The 18,987-nt window shown below is 43.1% G+C and overlaps 1 protein-coding gene across 4 annotated transcripts in view; it reads left to right on the forward strand.

Annotated features, from left to right (window-relative positions):
- The first annotated feature begins 3,749 nt into the window (after positions 1-3,749).
- LOC140186385 (tubulin beta-4 chain-like) overlaps positions 3,750-18,987 on the forward strand; it is a 68,544-nt gene continuing 53,306 nt past the window's right edge. For 2 of the 4 annotated variants that reach the window (XM_072240581.1, XM_072240582.1), the window contains exon 1: positions 3,752-3,836. In XM_072240581.1, the coding sequence (XP_072096682.1) occupies positions 3,780-3,836 (57 nt within the window). In that variant the 5' untranslated portion in view covers positions 3,752-3,779. The other 2 variants (XM_072240584.1, XM_072240583.1) reach the window with 2 other exon arrangements.

Below are 18,987 nucleotides of genomic sequence, written 5' to 3' on the forward strand. Positions count from 1 at the left end.
GAATGAGTCTCTGGCTGAAAGTACTCCTGTGCCCAACCAGTACATTATGTAGTGGATGGGAGACATTGACCAAGATGGCATGCAACTTAGACAGCATCCTCTTTTCAGACACCACCGTCAGAGAGTCCAGTTCCATCCCCACAACATCACTGGCCTTACGAATGAGTTTGTTGATTCCGTTGGTGTCTGCTACCCTCAGCCTGCTGCCCCAGCACACAACAGCAAACATGATAGCACTGGCCACCACAGACTCGTAGAACATCCTCAGCATCGTACGGCAGATGTTAAAGGACCTCAGTCTCCTCAGGAAATAGAGACAGCTCTGACCCTTCTTGTAGACAGCCTCAGTGTTCTTAGACCAGTCCAGTTTATTGTCAATTCGTATCCCCAGGTATTTGTAATCCTTCACCATGTCCACACTGACCCCCTGGATGGAAACAGGGGTCACCGGTACCTTAGCTCTCCTCAGATCTACCACCAGCTCCTTAGTCTTTTTCACATTAAGCTGCAGATAATTCTGCTCACACCATGTGACAAAGTTTCCTACCGTAGCCCTGTACTCAGCCTCATCTCCTTTGCTGATGCATCCAACTATGGCAGAGTCATCCGAAAACTTCTGAAGATGACAAGACTCTGTGCAGTAGTTGAAGTCCGAGGTGTAAATGGTGAAGAGAAAGGGAGACAAGACAGTCCCCTGTGGAGCCCCAGTTTTACTTATATTAGGTCCATTGGCTTGGTGATTCACATGGGGATTTTTGTCAAATTGCTGCTCCACCAATTCTTCTGGCAGCATTTTCCAGTTCCAACCATCTTCTGTGGAAAAGATCCACCTCGGATCCATTCGAAAACTTCTACTTCTCGTTGTAAACCTATGTCCCCTCATCACAGCCATCCCTACCATGAGAAATAGACTCTTCCTTTCTGTCTCCCCTCTCTATCCCACTCTCAATTTTATAATGAGTAGAAGTCTGCCAGGTCACCCCTCCATGTTAGGGAAAGCGAAGTAGTCATCCAGTCTCTCTTCAATCCTGGCAGCATACTGGTGAACTATCTCTGCACCTTCTCCAGCGCATCACTTCCAATCCATAGCGTGGTGATCAGAATTTTACACAGTCTAACCAATGTTTTCCAAAGTTGTAACAACACGTTCCTGCTCTTATGTTCTGTGCCTCTGCTGATGAAGGCAAGAATTCCATACGCTTGAGGTCATTCTGTTTCCTCACACTCTCTTGGGCTTTACCATTTACTGTGTATGTCCTGCCTTTGCTTGCCTTGCCTTAACGCATCACCTTGTACTTGTCAGAATTAAGTTCCATTGCCGTTGCTCTGTTCAGCCCTCCAGCTGATCTGGACCCTACTATAGTCTTAATCTGCCTTCCTCGCTATTTGCAGCACCGTCAATTTGTGTATCAGTTACAAATTTACTTATGTATCTCCCACATTCACAACCAAAAGACGTACTGGTTAGTAGGTTAATTGGTGATTGTAAATTGTCCTGTGATTAGGTTAGGGTTAAAGAGGTGGGTTGCTGGGTGATGTGGCCTATTGGACAGGAAGGGCCTGTTCTGTGTTGTATCTCTAAAGTCATCAAGGTCCCAGCACTAATCCCTGTGGTACACCACTCTTCGCAGGCTGCCTCTTGTTACCAAGCCAGCTTAGATCCAATTTCCCAGCCCTTTCCTGATCCCACAGGCTCCAAACCTTTGGACCAACCCACCATTCAGGACCCTACTAAAGATTCAGAAGCTTTGTTGAAGTACAGGTAGACAACATCTACTGCAGTCTGCTCATCAATATGCTGAATGCTTTCTTCAGAACAGTCAATCCAATTTGTGAGTCAGGGTTTTGCAGAACTCAAGGTTGTATGGAGTATCCATATTTTGGTAATGTGTACTTTGACTTAAACTTAACCATGCTATCTATTCCCATTCAACCCCTGCTTGAAGATAAATCATGTCCCTTAGATTTTTTTAATTGAATAGTTTCCCTACCACTGATGTAAGATTCAAAAGCCTGTAGCTAGCTGGCTTATTCCTGCTGCGTTTTTTTAAATAAAAAAAGCACTTGCTATCCCCCGATCATGTAGTACTTTATCCAGTGCTAAGAAAATGGTAAACATATTTATCTAAGCCCCAGCTCCATTGAAGGGATCCAAGGTTACAGGGCAAAAGCAGGAGAGTGCGATTGAAAGGGTGGATGGAATGGCAATGGACTGACTGGACTAAATCTGCTTCTATGTCTTATGTTCTTAGCAACCTCCTCTTCCTAAATGCTAACAAGCTCCAGAACATTACCATTCCTCTTCCTGACTGTCCTCTCTACTGTGTCGTTCTCATGAAGCACCTTTATTTTAATCATGTTTATAATACGGCCTTTTGCTGCCCTGCAATCTAGACACCGGTGAAAATGCAAAGAGCAATTCACATGGATGGTTGCAGAACAGAGAATTTCTACCTATTTCAAAAGACTCAACAGCATCAGTTAGTTTTCTCTCGAACTGGGAAGGGCAACCAGATAGTCTGTACTATTGTGAAAAGGTTTACTTGAGAGGTGCATACCGAGTGCAGGAAGCCCAATCTAAGGGTCATAAATATATCAGCCATGATATTTTTATGACCCAGTCAATAAATACATCAGCCATGATGGAATGGTAGTGCAGAGTCGATGGGCCGAATGGCCAAAATCTGCTCCTCCAGAGGGACTCAGCGGGTCAGGCAGCATCTATGAAGGGGACTAAACGATCTATGTCTTGAGCCGGGTTCCTTCATCGGGACAATAAATACAATAGGAATGTGGGAGTAACCCCTTTAAAAAATGGAATTTGCTACCAGTGGCTTTAACAGGGCAGATAAGTACGTGAGAGAGGGAAAAAAGAATAAATTGGAGGAGGTATAATAGAAGCAGTTGAACATTAAGAGTACAAAAAGATCATTCCATTCTGGTTAATTATGATGTATAGGCACATGGAATGTATGGTATTGACCACCAAATCAACACTCTGCTGGAGGATGTAGATATTGGAATTGTTCCCTGATTCCTGAAAGGATTCCCTGGGTCATTTGAATAAAGACTGTTTAAAATTTCGTCCCAAAGGGTAGCAATTTCAGTAATGCAGCACATTATCAAGATGTGCTAATTGTCCCAGCCATTATGGCTTGTGCCTGATGCAAAGCCCTGCGTTCCACGAAGTTTTGTGAAATGTGGACAAAGACCAGGAGGACCAAATGGTTGATGCAATGGCATTTTGCTCAGTTAATCTACATTCATATAAATCCATGAGCAAAAGGAAACGTTTGATGCTTCTTTTTTTGTAATGAACAGGAGTGATCTTGATGCGCAATATATTCCTAGTTAGGGTTAATCAAACCACCTTACACCTGTACAATAAATCAGACATGCGCACGTGTTCAGTAGGCTTTTCAACTAGACTATTACAGATCATATCCTGGAACTGTAAAGAATTTATTTTTGAAGTATTATTTTGTTTTGACAATTTGAAGGTCGAGGCAGTTAAGTTGCTTTATGGCACAACGAAAGCACATTGTGAGATGACAGGAGTAATTGTGACGGGTCGGCGCCTTTCCGTCACCAGGCAACAGCCACTCAAAACTAATCAAGGCCGAGCAGATAAGATTAAGCCAATGGGAAGACAACATAAGTGATTGACGGAAGGAGATGTCCAATAGAAACTGCGCAGCGATGACGCAGAATTATATAAGCAATGTTGCGGGCGTTGGCAGCGCAGTCGCCGACAGGAGTAGTGTAGGGAGAGTTTCGGTATGCGGGAAATCGTGCATCTGCAAGCCGGCCAGTGCGGCAACCAGATCGGGGCCAAGGTCTGTAGAGTTCGCCGCTTTAGGATTAGGGAAAGTTGACCACCTGGGGAGAAGGTGATGGGCGCGGGTGCACGGCCCGGCGGTCACCTGAGCGGCTATGCCGTTGGGCGCGCCCCCCCACCCCCCGGCCGGCGTGCCCGTGACTGCCGGTGGCAAGCCTCTTATAAAAGTGTTGCTGCCGTCGGCGTACACCGACCTGGGTCTGGCGCCGCAGTCCGTGTGTTGCACAGGTGCACACCAAGGATCCTATGGAGGGGGATCGTCCCACTGGCGGCTGGGCTAAAATCAAGTGACCGACGGTTCAGAAACCATTTTCACACAGGGTCTCTGTGGGACTAGTTTCTCCTATTCTTTTTACTGAGCACTTCAAGCAGTACTTAACTGCTGTGTAAAGCCCCAAGGTCCTGGAAAGATGCAAGGACAGATTGCATTTATGCAGAAGGTGCTTTAACAAGTGCATAAGCAAATCAATGTTTGTCACTGATCCTCTGCAAGAGAGGAAGTAAGGCCGGTAGAGTTATTGGTTTGCACCGCTGGGCAGCGTTCAGCTTGCTGATTGGACCTATCCCATGCAGTTCCCCTCCACTTGTCCCCAGAACACCTTCGTCTGGCACTGGAGTCTCTGAAAGCTCCAGAATGGCGCGCAACTTGTTAAGATCGAAGGAGCCACACAAAATAAGAATGTGTATGTACTGTTTCATTGGTAAATAAGTCTTAAGATACTGCCTGTACAAGGCAGAACGATTGAGTATTGAGAGACGGTGGGAAGCTGATCTCAAGCATTGTCAACAGTATGGATGAGGGAATTCAGCGATAGTGAATGTTTTATTTATTGATTTGAATATTTCTTTGTGACATGTTTGCATTTTTTAAATTTCTGAATGTCAATTGTTATGAAATCTATGAGATTAATGAAACAACTCTCCAAAAAATGGAAGTATGAATCAAAAGGTGAAAGGATCTTGAATGTTATCTATTTGTATAACTTGATCATTAATATATTGATGATCCTCGATAATATGCCATATTGATATGTAGATATTCAATCACATAGTGTTTTTCAACGATGTAGGAGTTCATATAGCCCAATGAGTTATGCCAGGTAGGAAACTTTGGCAAATGGTGTGAGCAGAATTATCTGCAGCTTAATGTGAAAAAGACTAAGGAGCTGGTGGTAGACCTGAGGAGAGCTAAGGTACCGGTGACCCCTGTTTCCATCCAGGGGGTCAGTGTGGTGAAGGATTACAAATACCTGGGGATACGAATTGACAATAAACTGGACTGGTCTAAGAACACTGAGGCTGTCTACAAGAAGGGACAGAGCCGTCTCTATTTCCTGAGGAGACTGAGGTCCTTTAACATCTGCCGGACGATGCTGAGGATGTTCTACGAGTCTGTGGTGGCCAGTGCTATCATGTTTGCTGTTGTGTGCTGGGGCAGCAGGCTGAGGGTAGCAGACACCAACAGAATCAGCAAACTCATTCGTAAGGCCAGTGATGTTGTGGGGATGGAACTGGACTCTCTGACGGTGGTGTCTGAAAAGAGGATGCTGTCTAAGTTGCACGCCATCTTGGTCAATGTCTCCCATCCACTACATAATGTACTGGGTGGGCACTGGAGTACATTCAGCCAGAGACTATTTCCACTGAGATGCAGCACAGAGCGTCATAGGAAGTCATTCCTGCCTGCGGCCATCAAGGTTTACAACTCCTCCCTTGGAGGGTCAGACACCCTGAGTCAATAGGCTGGTCCTGGACTTATTTCATAATTTACTGGCATAATTTACATATTACTATTTAACTATTTATGGTTCTATTACTATTTATTATTTATGGTGCAACTGTAATGAAAACCAATTTCCCCCGGGATCAATAAAGTATGACTATGACCATTTTTTCAGGCTGGGATTATTTCAGTCCCATGTAATGGGAGATGTTAAAGTGAAGTAGAATGAGAGGGCAAGCACTTGTCCCAGAGTGCTTAAGGAAGTAGCTCAAGAAATAGTGGATGCATTCGTGATAATTTTTCAAAACTCTTTAGATTCTGGACTAGTTCCTGAGGATTGAAGGGTGGCTAATGTAACCCCACTTTTTAAAAAAGGAGGGAGAGAGAAACCCGGGAATTATAGACCGGTTAGCCTAACATCGGTGGTGGGGAAAAATGCTAGAGTCAGTTATCAAAGATGTGATAACAGCACATTTGGAAAGCAGTGAAATCATCGGACAAAGTCAGCATGGATTTGTGAAAGGAAAATCACGTCTGACAAATCTTATAGAATTTTTTGAGGATCTAACTGGTAGAGTGGATAGGGGAGAACCAGTGGCTGTGGTATATTTGGATTTTCAAAAGGCTTTTGACAAGGTCCCACACAGGAGATTAGTGTGCAAACTTAAAGCACATGGTATTGATGTGGATAGAGAATTGGTTGGCAGACAGGAAGCAAGGAGTGGGAATAAACGGGACCTTTTCAGAATGGCAGGCGGTGACTAGTGGGGTACCGCAAGACTCAGTGCTGGGAACCCAGTTGTTTACAATATAATTGGCTTAGATGAGGGAATTAAATGCAGCATCTCCAAGTTTGCGGATGACACGAAGCTGGGTGGCAGTGTTAGCTGTGAGGAGGATGCTAAGAGGATGCAGGGTGACTTGGATAGGTTAGGTGAGTGGGCAAATTCATGGCAGATGCAATTTAATGTGGATAAACATGAGGTTATCCACTTTGGTGGCAAAAACAGGAAAACAGATTATTTGAATGGTGGCCGATTAGGAAAAGGGGAGGTGCAACGAGACCTGGGTGTCATTATACACCAGTCATTGAAAGTGGGCATGCAGGTACAGCAGGTGGTGAAAAAGGCGAATGGTACGCTGGCATTCATAGCACGAGGATTCGAGTACAGGAGCAGGGAGGTACTACTGCAGTTGTACAAGGCCTTGGTGAGACCACACCTGGAGTATTGTGTGCAGTTTTGGTCCCCTAATCTGAGGAAAGACATCCTTGCCATAGAGGGAGTACAAAGAAGGTTCACCTGATTGATTCCTGGGATGGCAGGACTTTAATATGATGAAAGACTGGATTGACTAGGCTTATATTTGGTGGAATTTAGAAGATTGAGGGGGGATCTGATTGAAACGTATAAAATCCTAAAGGGATTGGACAGGCTTGATGCAGGAAGATTGTTCCCAATGTTGGGGAAGGCCAGAACGAGGTGTCACAGTTTGAGGATAAAGGGGAAGCCTTTCAGGACTGAGATGAAGAAAAACTTCTTCACACAGAGAGTGGTGAATCTGTGGAATTCTCTGCTACAGGAAACAGTTGAGGCCAGTTCATTGGCTATATTTAAGAGGGAGTTAGATATGGCCCTTGTGGCTAAAGGGATCGGGGGTATGGAGGGAAGGCTGGTACAGGGTTCTGAGTTGGATGATCAGCCATGAACATACTGAATGGCGGTGCAGGCTCGAAGGGCCGAATGGCCTACTCCTGCACCAATTTTCTATGTTTCTATGTTACACATGCCTCTAGAAATTTGAGCAGATGCTTTTGGTAGCGATCCATGCTAATATGTGTGACAAGAATGTTTTCAGATGTTTGTATTGATAAGGCTCGACAGGCTATGGACTAAATTGAATTATTTACATCCTTCATGTACATGAGTAAAAATCTTTACACTATGTCTTGATCTAACTGTGCAATTATAGTAATTTATAATAAATGTGTACAACAGGACAGTCATTATAGCATAGAAATACAGTTGTGTCAGCATGAGTTAATCAGTCTGATGGCCTGGTGGAAGAAGCTGTCCTGGAGCCTGTTGGTCCTGGCTTTTATGCTGCAGTACAGTTTCCCGGATGGTAGCAACTGGAACAATTTGTGGTTGGGGTGACTCGGGTCCCTAGTGATCCTTCAGGTCATTTTTACAGACCTGTCTCTGTAAATGTGCTGAATAGTGGGAAGTTCACTCTACAGATGTGCTGGCCTGTCTGTACCACTCCCTACAGAGAATGATGGGTGATGATAATGGGATTAATATAGATGGGTTCTTAACGATTGGCATGGATGTGGCCCGGTTCCCTGCTGTATAACTAAAACAAATTCACAGGGTTGGTGTTGGGCTTGTTTGACAGCTATTCCTTCCCATAACTTCATTGCAGTGCTGTGTAAAGGGCCACTCACATTACACTGTGGAATGACTGCACAAGTGTCTGGAAGCCACTTTCATAGACTTAGGAATGCTCAGTTACCACAAAAAAATTTGGGCAGCACAGAGGAGCAACTAGTAGAGCATCACCCTCCCAGCTTCCTAGGTCTATTCCTGACTTTGGATGCTCCCTGCATGGAATTTGAATGGTCATCCTGTGACTACATTGATTTCCTATATTCCAATTTTCTCTGAGTGTCCTGGTTTCCTCGTACACCCCAAAGCTGTGCACATTGTGAGGATAATTGGCTTCTACAAATTGCTCCTTGTGTGTAAACAATTATCGAGTGCTGGGGAACACTATTTACCCTCCCAGGTTGCAGTTCTACTGTTATCCTTCATTATTTGCAGACTTCTTGAGGAATGAGTAAGCAAGTGTTCTGATTTGCTGTGACCCTGTCCTTACTCACAAGCTCCAGACTAGATTTGGATGAGGTTGTCACGTTAGACTGAGTAGCTAGGCTCCAGTAGGTGAATTTGGTTGGTAGCAATTTTGGGGTAATAGATGTGTGTTTGGTTGGTGGGTGGCACAAGTTCCCAGCATATAAATGTGGGAAAATTCAGTCCCAAATGCTGGGGAGGGTTTGTCATGATCATTAAGGCCCTCCACATCCCATCACTCTTCTCCCACTTCATCTTGCCCTTGACAGATGTCCTGGGTTTAGGCTGCCCTTAACAAATGCTGGAGCTCAGTGCTGCTTCTCCTGGTAATAGACTGTTTTGGGTCATAATGCATTTGCACCAGCCTTCTCAAAAGTGGGCCTCTACCATATTCCTCATTCGAGTGTCCTGGACACAGTTGCCTTTCTGGCAAATCACTGGCCCAGAATGCCAGTTGCCCCCTGCCACTAGTGCAGGTTGCTCTTGTGTACCATGCCTCTCTGTGAGGTACCATTCTTCCCCTAGGCTTCCAGTATCTGATGTTGTGCTTAATGTAGCCAAGCACAATGGGGCAATATTGCTGTCCATCACCTTCATTCTTGCCCTTGTCACCATGCTGCTCTTGTTCCTGTGCAGGTGGTTCAGCTGGGGTGGTGGAGAAGCCTCTCAGCAACTGAAACTGCAGAGGCTGTAACCCCCAATGCTATCTACTTTATTATTGTTGCTATAATTTCGCATATCACAGTTGGTTAGCTCAACCCTCCCCCAACTCCTCTGCTCCAAGGAAAATAAATCCAGCCTATCAAATCTCAAAATTAGCCTCTCCATCCCAGACGTTATCCTCCTCTGTGGTATCGTGTTCTTTCTACTCGGCAACCAGAATTGCATGCAATATTTCCAGCTGTGACCTGATCAATGTGTTATAACGTACCATAACGTTCCTACTCTTAGATCTGTGCACCTTCTAATGAAGGCTCATTTTTGCCACCTTATCTCTACCCATGCTGGCATTTTCAGAAATTCTGAGATCTTATTCACCAAGGTCTCTTTGTCCCTCAATATTCCCTTGAGTCCTACCATGTATTGTATGTCTTGCCCTTATTAATCCTCCCAAAATGCATCGCCTTGCACTTACCAGAATTAAATTCCATCTACAATTGATCTGTCTGTGTTACCAATTAATATCTTTCCGTAGCTAAGACTGTTGTCCTCGTGATAATAAAAAAAAATGTTTGTGTCACCTGTGAATTTACCGATTAGTCCTCCTGCATTCATACCCAAATTGTTAATTGATATGTCAAACAGTTAAGATCCCAGAACTGATCCCGACAACATACTACTGGTATCACAAAACAACCCCCTACAAGTGAGCTTAAGAATGCTTCCTTGCCCCTCCCTCACCTTAAATATTGATTGAACTTTTCCACTTTAAGTGTTTTTCAATGACATTTCTAAACTGAATGCATCTTGTATGGGTGACAGCTTGTGATTTAGAGGGGATATTGGTGTGAATGATGTATCATTAAGAAGTTTTAGTGTTATATCACTCATCTTAATAAACAAGGTTGTTGTACGTAGAAGTCAGGATTTCTGTGACTTTCTGCAAATGCATTGAATGGCTTCATGACCCCACTGGCACAATGTGCGTCCTGTACCTCTAGAACAAGTAAAGGGTGTGGCCTGCCGCCTTCCCTCTCCCGCTTCTCTTTCTCTGTGATAGTTACTGTGTGTGTTGCTGCTGTTGGCCAACTCTGGAAGCCCTCTCATCGTTACTGTGTGGCTAATTATTGGCAGCTGCTTGAGTTCAGATGAGCCACGGTGATCTGTGCAGCCTCCTGTACAAGATAATGACCATTTTCTGTGGATTCACTGGACATTGGCACAACATGCAAAGATTTTATAGTGCTTCATAATGGGGCTATTTAGTTTCCAGTTAAGTATCCAAAAAGGCTAATCTGCCACCCCCTCCAATTTCCACCCTTATTTTGTTATTAGGATATTGAATTGTTTTCAGTGTAATCAGTTGTTATGGAGAAGATACACAAAGCTGGTAGATATTAACATCAGGTATACATTTTGGTGCCTGCAGCCATTGATTTGACAGACACCCATTTTCAGCTCAATCTGGAGTGTTAGCCAATCTTTCACAAAGTCACAGTGGAGATCCCCAAGATAATTTGCAATGTAACTGTTCAATTGTGCACAGTTAATTATGTAGGAATACATTTAAACTGATCCACTATGACATTGTAACTCAACTTAAGAAAAGGTGATTAAATGTACAGCCCCATTAGTTTCCTTTGAAAGATGATGAGATGAAAGGCTGGGTGATGGGTGCATTTGAGCCGGAGTAATAGAGGATAGTAGTTTGATAATTTTATGGTCCTCATTTATATATTGATTTGTTTGATTATTATTTGATCTCATTTATTGATCTGAGGTGAGAGTAATGGAAAGCTGACAGAAGAAAAATTAGAACTAGTAATAGCATGTGAAGAATTAATGAGAGAGAGAGCAGTGATAAGAATCAAGGCTTGAGATGAACTGGAATGTTGTGCATTGGCTCCAGGAAAGGAAGCTGGTTCTACATTCTGCAGTTTCCGTGTCATTAATCCAAAGAATGTCTAAGCAGCGTCTAGAACTGTGACATCACTAAACCCTTCCCTCCTACATAGCTGCCCCCCCCCATTTTTCTATAATCTCTGTGCCTATCTAAGAGTTTCTTTAATACCCCTAATGTATCTGTCTCTACTATCACATGTTCCACACATCTGTGTAAGGAACTTACCTCTGACAATACCCTATACTTTCCTTCAATCACCTTAATATTATGCCCCTCCATATTAGCCATTTCCATCCTGCGGAAAAAAGTCACTGGATATCCACTCTATCCTTGCCTCTGGTCATCATGAACATCTTTATCAAGTCACCTCTCATCCTCCCTTGCTCCAAAGAGAAAAGCCCTAGCTCGCTCAACCTACCTTCATAAGATGTGCTCTTTCGTCCAGGCAGTATCTTGGTAATTAGGAGAAAATCTGCAGATGCTGGAAATCCAAAGCAACACACACAAAATGCTGGAGGAACTCAGCAAGTCAGGCAGTGTCTATGGAAATGAATAGATAGTCCATTTTTTGGGCCAAGACCCTTCTTCAGGACTACTGGTGAATCTCTGTCTCCTCTCTAAAGCTTCCACATCTTTCCTATTAAGAGGCAACCAGAACTGAGCAGAATAGTCCAAGTGCGGACCACCCAGAGTTTCACACAGTTGCAACATTACCTCCTAGCTCTTAAACTCAATCCCCTGATGAATGAAGACAGTCACACCATATGCCTTCTTAACCACTCCAGCAACTTTCACGGCAACATTGAGGGATCTATGGACGTGGACCCCAAGATCCATCTGTTCTCCACACTGCCAAGAATCCTGCCATTAATCCTGGATTCTTCCTTCAAATTTGACTTCTTAAATGGCCAATTCTGTTTGAGTAGCTGGAGAACAATAGCTGGGTAAAGGTGGTCAAAATATCAGAAGCAATGATCCCAAAGATTTAATTTAGAATGCAGAACAAGGTGTGAATGTATGTACAGTAAACACAGGACGCTCAGCACCATGGCTCTGGGTTGGCAGATTTTCCACTCACTCAGATGTTACTTCATTTTCACTCCAAAGCATTTGAATTCGAGACATTGTGCTGTCTTAAAGATCAAGTGAACCATCTAAGTTTAAAGGGAGTGCTGGAGCCAGGAACATAGTGAGAGGAAAATGAGCACAGAGATAATGACCCTAGTAAGTGGAAAGGGAGTACAGGAACTGAGGCCAGGGGAAGTGGAAAGGGATTGTGGATGCCAGGATCTTGGTGATGGAAAGGAGTGTGCAAATCGCGCCGTGGATGGAAAGGAAGACTGAGAATTGGGGCCTGGGGAGCTTGGGGGGAATGTGGGAACTGGCACCCTGGGTGAGTTGATCAGGAGGGTGGGACGCATTACCAAGTGATCAAAATACTGAACAATCAGGAATTCTGAATGTCAGAAAGCTTATTACTGTACTGCTTTAAATACTGAAAATACTTTAAAAAGGATAGGAACATTGCAGGGAGACAAGATTGAATGGAATATCATTAGAAAGATGGTTTCAATGTTGGCTGCACAGCTAATCGACATTTGAGAAAGTTGTGAATGGTTTGTGGATGGAGTGTTATGAGGTAAGAAGTTTGCTGTTTGATACAGAAACCATGAATTACTGGGGTCCACAGACCTCTTGGTTAATGGTAGGGGCTCATGGCGTATCAAAGGCTGTGGACCTCTGCATTAGAATGATACACAAATACCAAGAGTCAAACAAGTAAAATATTGAACAGTCAAGCTGATGAATGACTTGACCAGAAATATACCACGTACACTTCAGAGATTTAACACAAGAAAGCAGAGATTGGGTGTCTGTATGGAACAAGAGTTTTGAAGCCAGAACTGTGGCAGCACGTGCCAAGTCACCAGTGCCAGAAATGCAAACATTTGAGTGTTTGAACTAAACCTCGAGGTTTAACTGGAAAGGAACTTACAGATGATTAGATTAGATTGAGGACACTCAGTCCTCGTTTATTGTCATTTAGAAATGAATGCATTAAAAAATGATACAATGTTCCTCTTGAAAGATATCACAGAAAACACAGGACAAACCAAAACTAAAACTGATAAAACCACATAATTATAACATATAGTTACAACAGTGCAAAGCAATACCGTAATTTGATAAAGAGCAGACCATGGGCACGGTTTTAAAAAAAAGTCTCAAGCCCTGATAGCCCCATCATCTCACGCAGACGGAAACGCCGCAAACTTGCCGATGCATTGGAAGCACCCGACCGCAGCCGACTCTGAGTCCGTCCGGAAACTTCGAGCTTCCGACACCGAGCACCATCTCTGCCGAGCGCTTCGACCCCGACCCCAGCCCCGGCTGCCAAGCATCAGGCAAAGCTGAGGATTCGGGGCCTTCCCCTCCCAAGATTCAGGATCACACAGTAGCAGTGGCAGCGAAGCAGGCATTTCAGAAGTTTCACCACATGTTCCTCCGTGCTCTCGCGTCTGTCTCCATCACATCAGGATTGTGCACGGCACCCTACTTGACAGATAACAGATATTCATCACCGGAGTGGCTGCTGCAAGCTGTGTCGTGTCACCCCATCTTCTCCTCCCTCCACAGGAGACAGGCAGATGCTGAAGTTATTTGAGGAAACTGGTGGTCATGGCTGGCATGGTAATCTCTGACTCTCTCCTACTGGAGATTGAGATCTGAGGAACGACAGAAGGAGAACCGTTTTGAAGGATGATCTGAGCAAGAAGAAAGTGACTGAATTTGGAAATGGCATGGATGGTGTTCAGTGCAGATTGAGAATAGGTTTTATATTTAATGTTGAATGTCATGAGCGAAATACACAATTCTTATTTAGCTGTTCTTTGAAAGAGTAGGAGTATCCAGCTCTCAGGGTTCACTGTTCACTAAGAAACTGTTGTCAACTTTAATATTTCTGTAGATACTTAGTTTAACAGGGAGATCCCACAGGTGGTGTGAGAGACACTGTCCGTGTCCACTGGCAACAGGGTTATCCAGCCTTTTGTTCTGCAAGCAAAGAAAGAGTTCTATTGTTGTAAAATATCCTGCAAATGCTGCACTTTGTGGCACGTGGTGTAATTAAATTTTAATGATGTAACTTACTTTGTAAGTTCTCTAGCCGTAATTCTAATATTACACATCTGGATTTTAATTCCCTTGCATATTTCAAGCTAAACTGGACTTCAAAATGCTTTAGTCTGTAAAGAAGAATCTTGAAGGACCTAGCATTCTAAAATCAGAAATTCGAGCAGCCATAAATAAAACAAGACATAACAGAGCAGCTGGTCCAGACAACATCGCTGTTGAAATGATACTGGCCTGGGAAGATTTTGGAATAGAGAAAATAACAGAAATAGCAAATGAAATCTATGATCATGGGGAGATACCTGATGATTTAAGTAAATCAGTGTTCATCATACTTCCAAAGAAAGAGGGAGCAACAGAATGTGAGTTACATCGTACAGTAAGCCTGATGAGCCACGTGGCAAAAATTATTCTCAGAGTAATCATGATGAGAGCAAGACGCTGTATAAAACTAGAAATCAGTAAAGAACAATACGGTTTTGTGGAAAACACTGGAACCAGAAATGCAATTTTCATGCTACGGATGATCTGTGAACGAGCCATCCAGGTACAAAAAGACATCTACCTATGTTTCATTGACTGTACAAAAGCTTTTGACACTGTCAGACACCAAGATCTTCTGGAGATGCTTCAAGATCTTGACACAGATGGGAAAGATATACGTTTCTTAAGAAACTTATACTGGGACCAGACAGCATCCATCAGAATAGAAGGAGGAGTGAGTGAGTATGTGCATATCATAAGAGGAGTCAGGCAAGGTTGTGTCTTTTCACCAGACTTATTCAGCCTGTGTAGGAGGAGGAGGAGAAGATGGCGGCTCCGGTGAATGATACCTGTTATGTGTCAAGTAGGGGACCATGCACAATTCTGATTTGATGGAGACAGACGTGAGAGTACGGAGGAACATCTGGAGAAACCTCTGAAATGCCCGCTTTGCTGCTGCTGCTACTCTATGGTCCAGAATCTCCACAGGAGAAGGCCCCGAATCCTCGGCTTTGCTTGTTTCGGTGGCCGGGGCAAGGTCGAAGGCGCTTGGCAGAGGATGGTGCTCAGGAGGCTGTATCAGAGGGGCTGGTTAGAGGCTTGAAGTTTTTGGACAGATGGACTCAGAGTCGGATGTGGTTGGGTGCTTCCAATGCATCGGCAGTTGTCGGTGCCTGGAGGTTTATGGCAGGGAGTTTCTCCCTTTGCCGCCTGCTATCAGGGACTATCGGGAGTCGATCGGGACTTTGAGACTTTTTTTTATCGTGCCCATGGTCTGCTGTTTATCAAATTATGGTATTGCTTTGCACTGCTGTAACTATATGTTATAATTATGTGGTTCTGTCAGTGTTAGTCTTTGGTTTGTCCTGTTTTTCTGTGATATCACTCTGGAGGAACATTGTATCATTTCTTAATGCATGCATTTCTAAATAACAATAAACGAGGACTGAGTGTCCTCATAATCTAATCTAATCTAGTGAAAATATCTTGAGAAGTATCAAAGACATCAAAGGATTCACAATTGGAGGCCATAATATAAATAACATCAGATATGCTGGTGACATCATATAGCTGATTCAGAAACAAAACTTCAAGAACTACTCACTATAGTGGCAGCAGAAAGTAATCGCAGAGGCCTCTCAATCAACACCAAGACGACAGAAAGCATGGTCATCTCCAGGAAGACAAACATCCCACAATGTGTGATCAAGATCAGAAATACAAACACTAAACAAGTCAACAAATTCAAATATCTTGGCAGCCTAATAACAAGTAATGGTGGGTGCGACACAGATATCAAATACAGAATAGCAACGGCGAAAGAAACTTTCCAAAAAATGAAGACCATATTAACAGACAGAAAGTACAGTAAAAACAGAATACTGCAGTGCTACATTTATTCCATCCTGACTTACGGAAGTGAATGCTGGACCATTTCTCCAGCAATGGAAAAGAGACTAGAAGCAGCTGAATTATGGTTCTACAGGAGAATGTTAAAAATATCATGGACCACACACACATCAAATGAAGAAGTTCTCAGAAGAGCCCAAGCAGTTTGATCAATCATACCAACAATAAGAGAAAGACAACTCCGATTCCTAGGACACATCATGCAGAAAGATGAACTAGAAAATCTCATACTCTCTGGAAAGATCAAGGGGAGCAAACCTGGAGGAAGACCTCGGCTTATGTACATCAAACGTCTAGCCAGGTGGCTACACATCGAGGAAATGGAAGTCATCCAAAAAATGAAGGATAGATCTATATGGAAAACCGTGGTCACCAAAGTCCGCATCGGATATGGTACCTAGACAGACAGACAGTCTGCATTTATGATTTCATCATTTAATTTAATGTTGTATATATTCCAATCTTTATTTTGTATTACTATTTGCTAAATAGATTTTTTAAATTTCTCTTTTCAAATCAACGTGAGGCTGATTTGGTGATTTACTACTCAGCCAGTTTGATGTATTTGTGAGTAAAGACAAAGCTGGTGTCATTAGATGTCAGTTGTAAGTGTAGCTGCAGCTGCCTCGTTGCTGCCCATAAAACCTGGGCCAGTGCGGCTGCACTGATAGGAAATATTCTCTTCTCTGCTAGATCTAAGTGGTCAAGTCACAAGATTTTTTAAATGAGGGCACATTAACATACCGTGTATAGAAACTAATTACAATCAAATTGATAAATTCTGCAGAATTATTTAGTTTCTAGGAAATATTATGGCTGAATAACAGTGTAAGTTGGTTGTTAGATCAGAAACCTTTGGTTGTACAGTTTCAGTTCTTTTCTTGCCTTGGAATCTAGGAACTGTCATAAAAAATCTGCAGATGCTGGGAATCCAAAGCAACGCACACAAACGCTGGAGGAACTTAGCAGGCCAGGCAGCATCTATGAAAAAGAGTAAACAGTCGATGTTTCAGGCCAAGACCGTTTTCGTAGATGCTGCCTGGCCTGAGTTCCTCCAGCATTTAGTGTGTGAATCTATTCATATGCAAGTGACACTTAAAGTTAAATTGGACAGCTATATGGACAGGAAAGGAATGGAGGGTTATGGGCTGAGTGCAGGTCGGTGGGACTAGGTGAGAGTAAGAGTTCGGCATGGACTAGAAGGGCTGAAATGGCCTGTTTCCATGCTGTAATGGTTATATGGTTATTAAAAGCCATCATAATCTGCACTGTCCGGCCAAGGGAAGGCTAATGGAATGTTGGACTGGATTACAGAAGATGGAATGTTGTGTTTCAAATTGTACACAATGTGCTCATTCATCTGGGCTGCATTGTATCTTGCTCAGGCTGTTGGTCATGTTGGAAGGACTTTCATGCAGATGAATCGAAGTGATGTTGGGGCTAGGTATTAGTAGAAACGACTTTTATTGCTTTGAATATATGGGATTAAGGGGGTTTCCCCACCAGAAGCTGAGCCATTAAAGAGGAAAGTCCAGAAGCATTTTTCCCCAAAGGATGGTAGATTTTGGAACACAATTTTAAATTCTGGGAAAACTGAATCTGAAATGTTGATCAGACCGTTCCTATTCTTTTGGCAGAGCAGGCCTAGTGATTGTTGGGTCTGCTCCTGCTTATAATGTCCTCTTTTAGGTAAAGGGTAGTACCTTTGCAGTTGGGTCATTGTGCCTTCACTAACACGAAATGACGGAAATACAAGTGTCCATTTGTTTCACTGTCCAATTATGGGCATATGTTATTTAGAACCAGACTGACGAGTTATTTTGCAGTCACTCAAGGATTTGAATAATTTCATGATTATTTGCAGGAAGAATTTAGACCAACGAACAGGCTTTTCAAATGGCTTTAATTTTTATGTGTATTAGATAGATGGTTACCTCGTTTACTATTTCAGAGAAAACATAGCACATGCCATTAAAGTGGCTTTCTTTGATGCTTCAGTCAATCAAGGTTTGATAGAAGCATCAAGTGTGTTGTGATCTGAGCCCAGATGATATCTAAATCACAGAAACAATGTCGATTTTGGACATTGTTGAACCAGGCAGACAGGAAATGCAGAGAAACCATCGCAGAGGGATAGCAATGACCTCTACTTTTGGTGTTGAATGAAGCTAATAACCTACTTATATTATTGATTAGAATTAACTTAGCTTAAACACAAACAAGGCTTTACAGGCCAGGTTGCCTTTTGTTCACTCAGGTGTAAGGGATCCTAGTAGTCCTTAAAGATTAGATTGGCTTTTATTTGTCACATGTACAATGTAAAGTGAGTCGTTAGGCATCAGTGACCAATACAGTCCGAGGGTTGTGCTAGGGCAGACTGCAAGTTTTGCCGTACTTCCAGCGCCAACAGATGAGGCCCAAACTCACTAACCCTAATCATAAATCCTTGGAATATGGGAGGAAACCAGAGCATCTGGAGGAAACCGGTACGGTCACAAGACATGAACACTCTTCACAGGCAGTGGCAGGAATTGAACCTTGATTGGTGATAGTTTGTGCTGTAAACTGAATGTGCTAACTGCGTCACTACCTTGGGAACTGTGCTGACAGAGCTACTGTTCACATTATTATTCTTAGCAGATGACTGATGCTGAGCATCATCATGGAAAACATTCTGGGTCAAAAGTAGTTCTGTATTCACAAGCCTGTAGGAATTGATGGTACTGCACCTGCAATAGTGTTACCCATTTGCTAAAAGGTGGATAGTGAACAGGGCTGGGACCAACATGGTGGTAGTAAAATAATTTAAGGCAGTAGAGCTAACTTTGACAGATTTTTATTTCTAACTCTTAGACAATAAAGATGACCCTTAAGAAATGGAGAGCTAAGGAGACTGGCAACTAAAATCCTCTAAGGAGAAAATTATAATGATCAATTTACCAAATATGATTAAGAACAATCTGAAAAGCTTGGATGTCCAAAAGAG

This window comes from Mobula birostris, chromosome 22 (genome assembly GCF_030028105.1).
Source record: "Mobula birostris isolate sMobBir1 chromosome 22, sMobBir1.hap1, whole genome shotgun sequence".
Lineage (NCBI taxonomy): Eukaryota > Metazoa > Chordata > Chondrichthyes > Myliobatiformes > Myliobatidae > Mobula > Mobula birostris.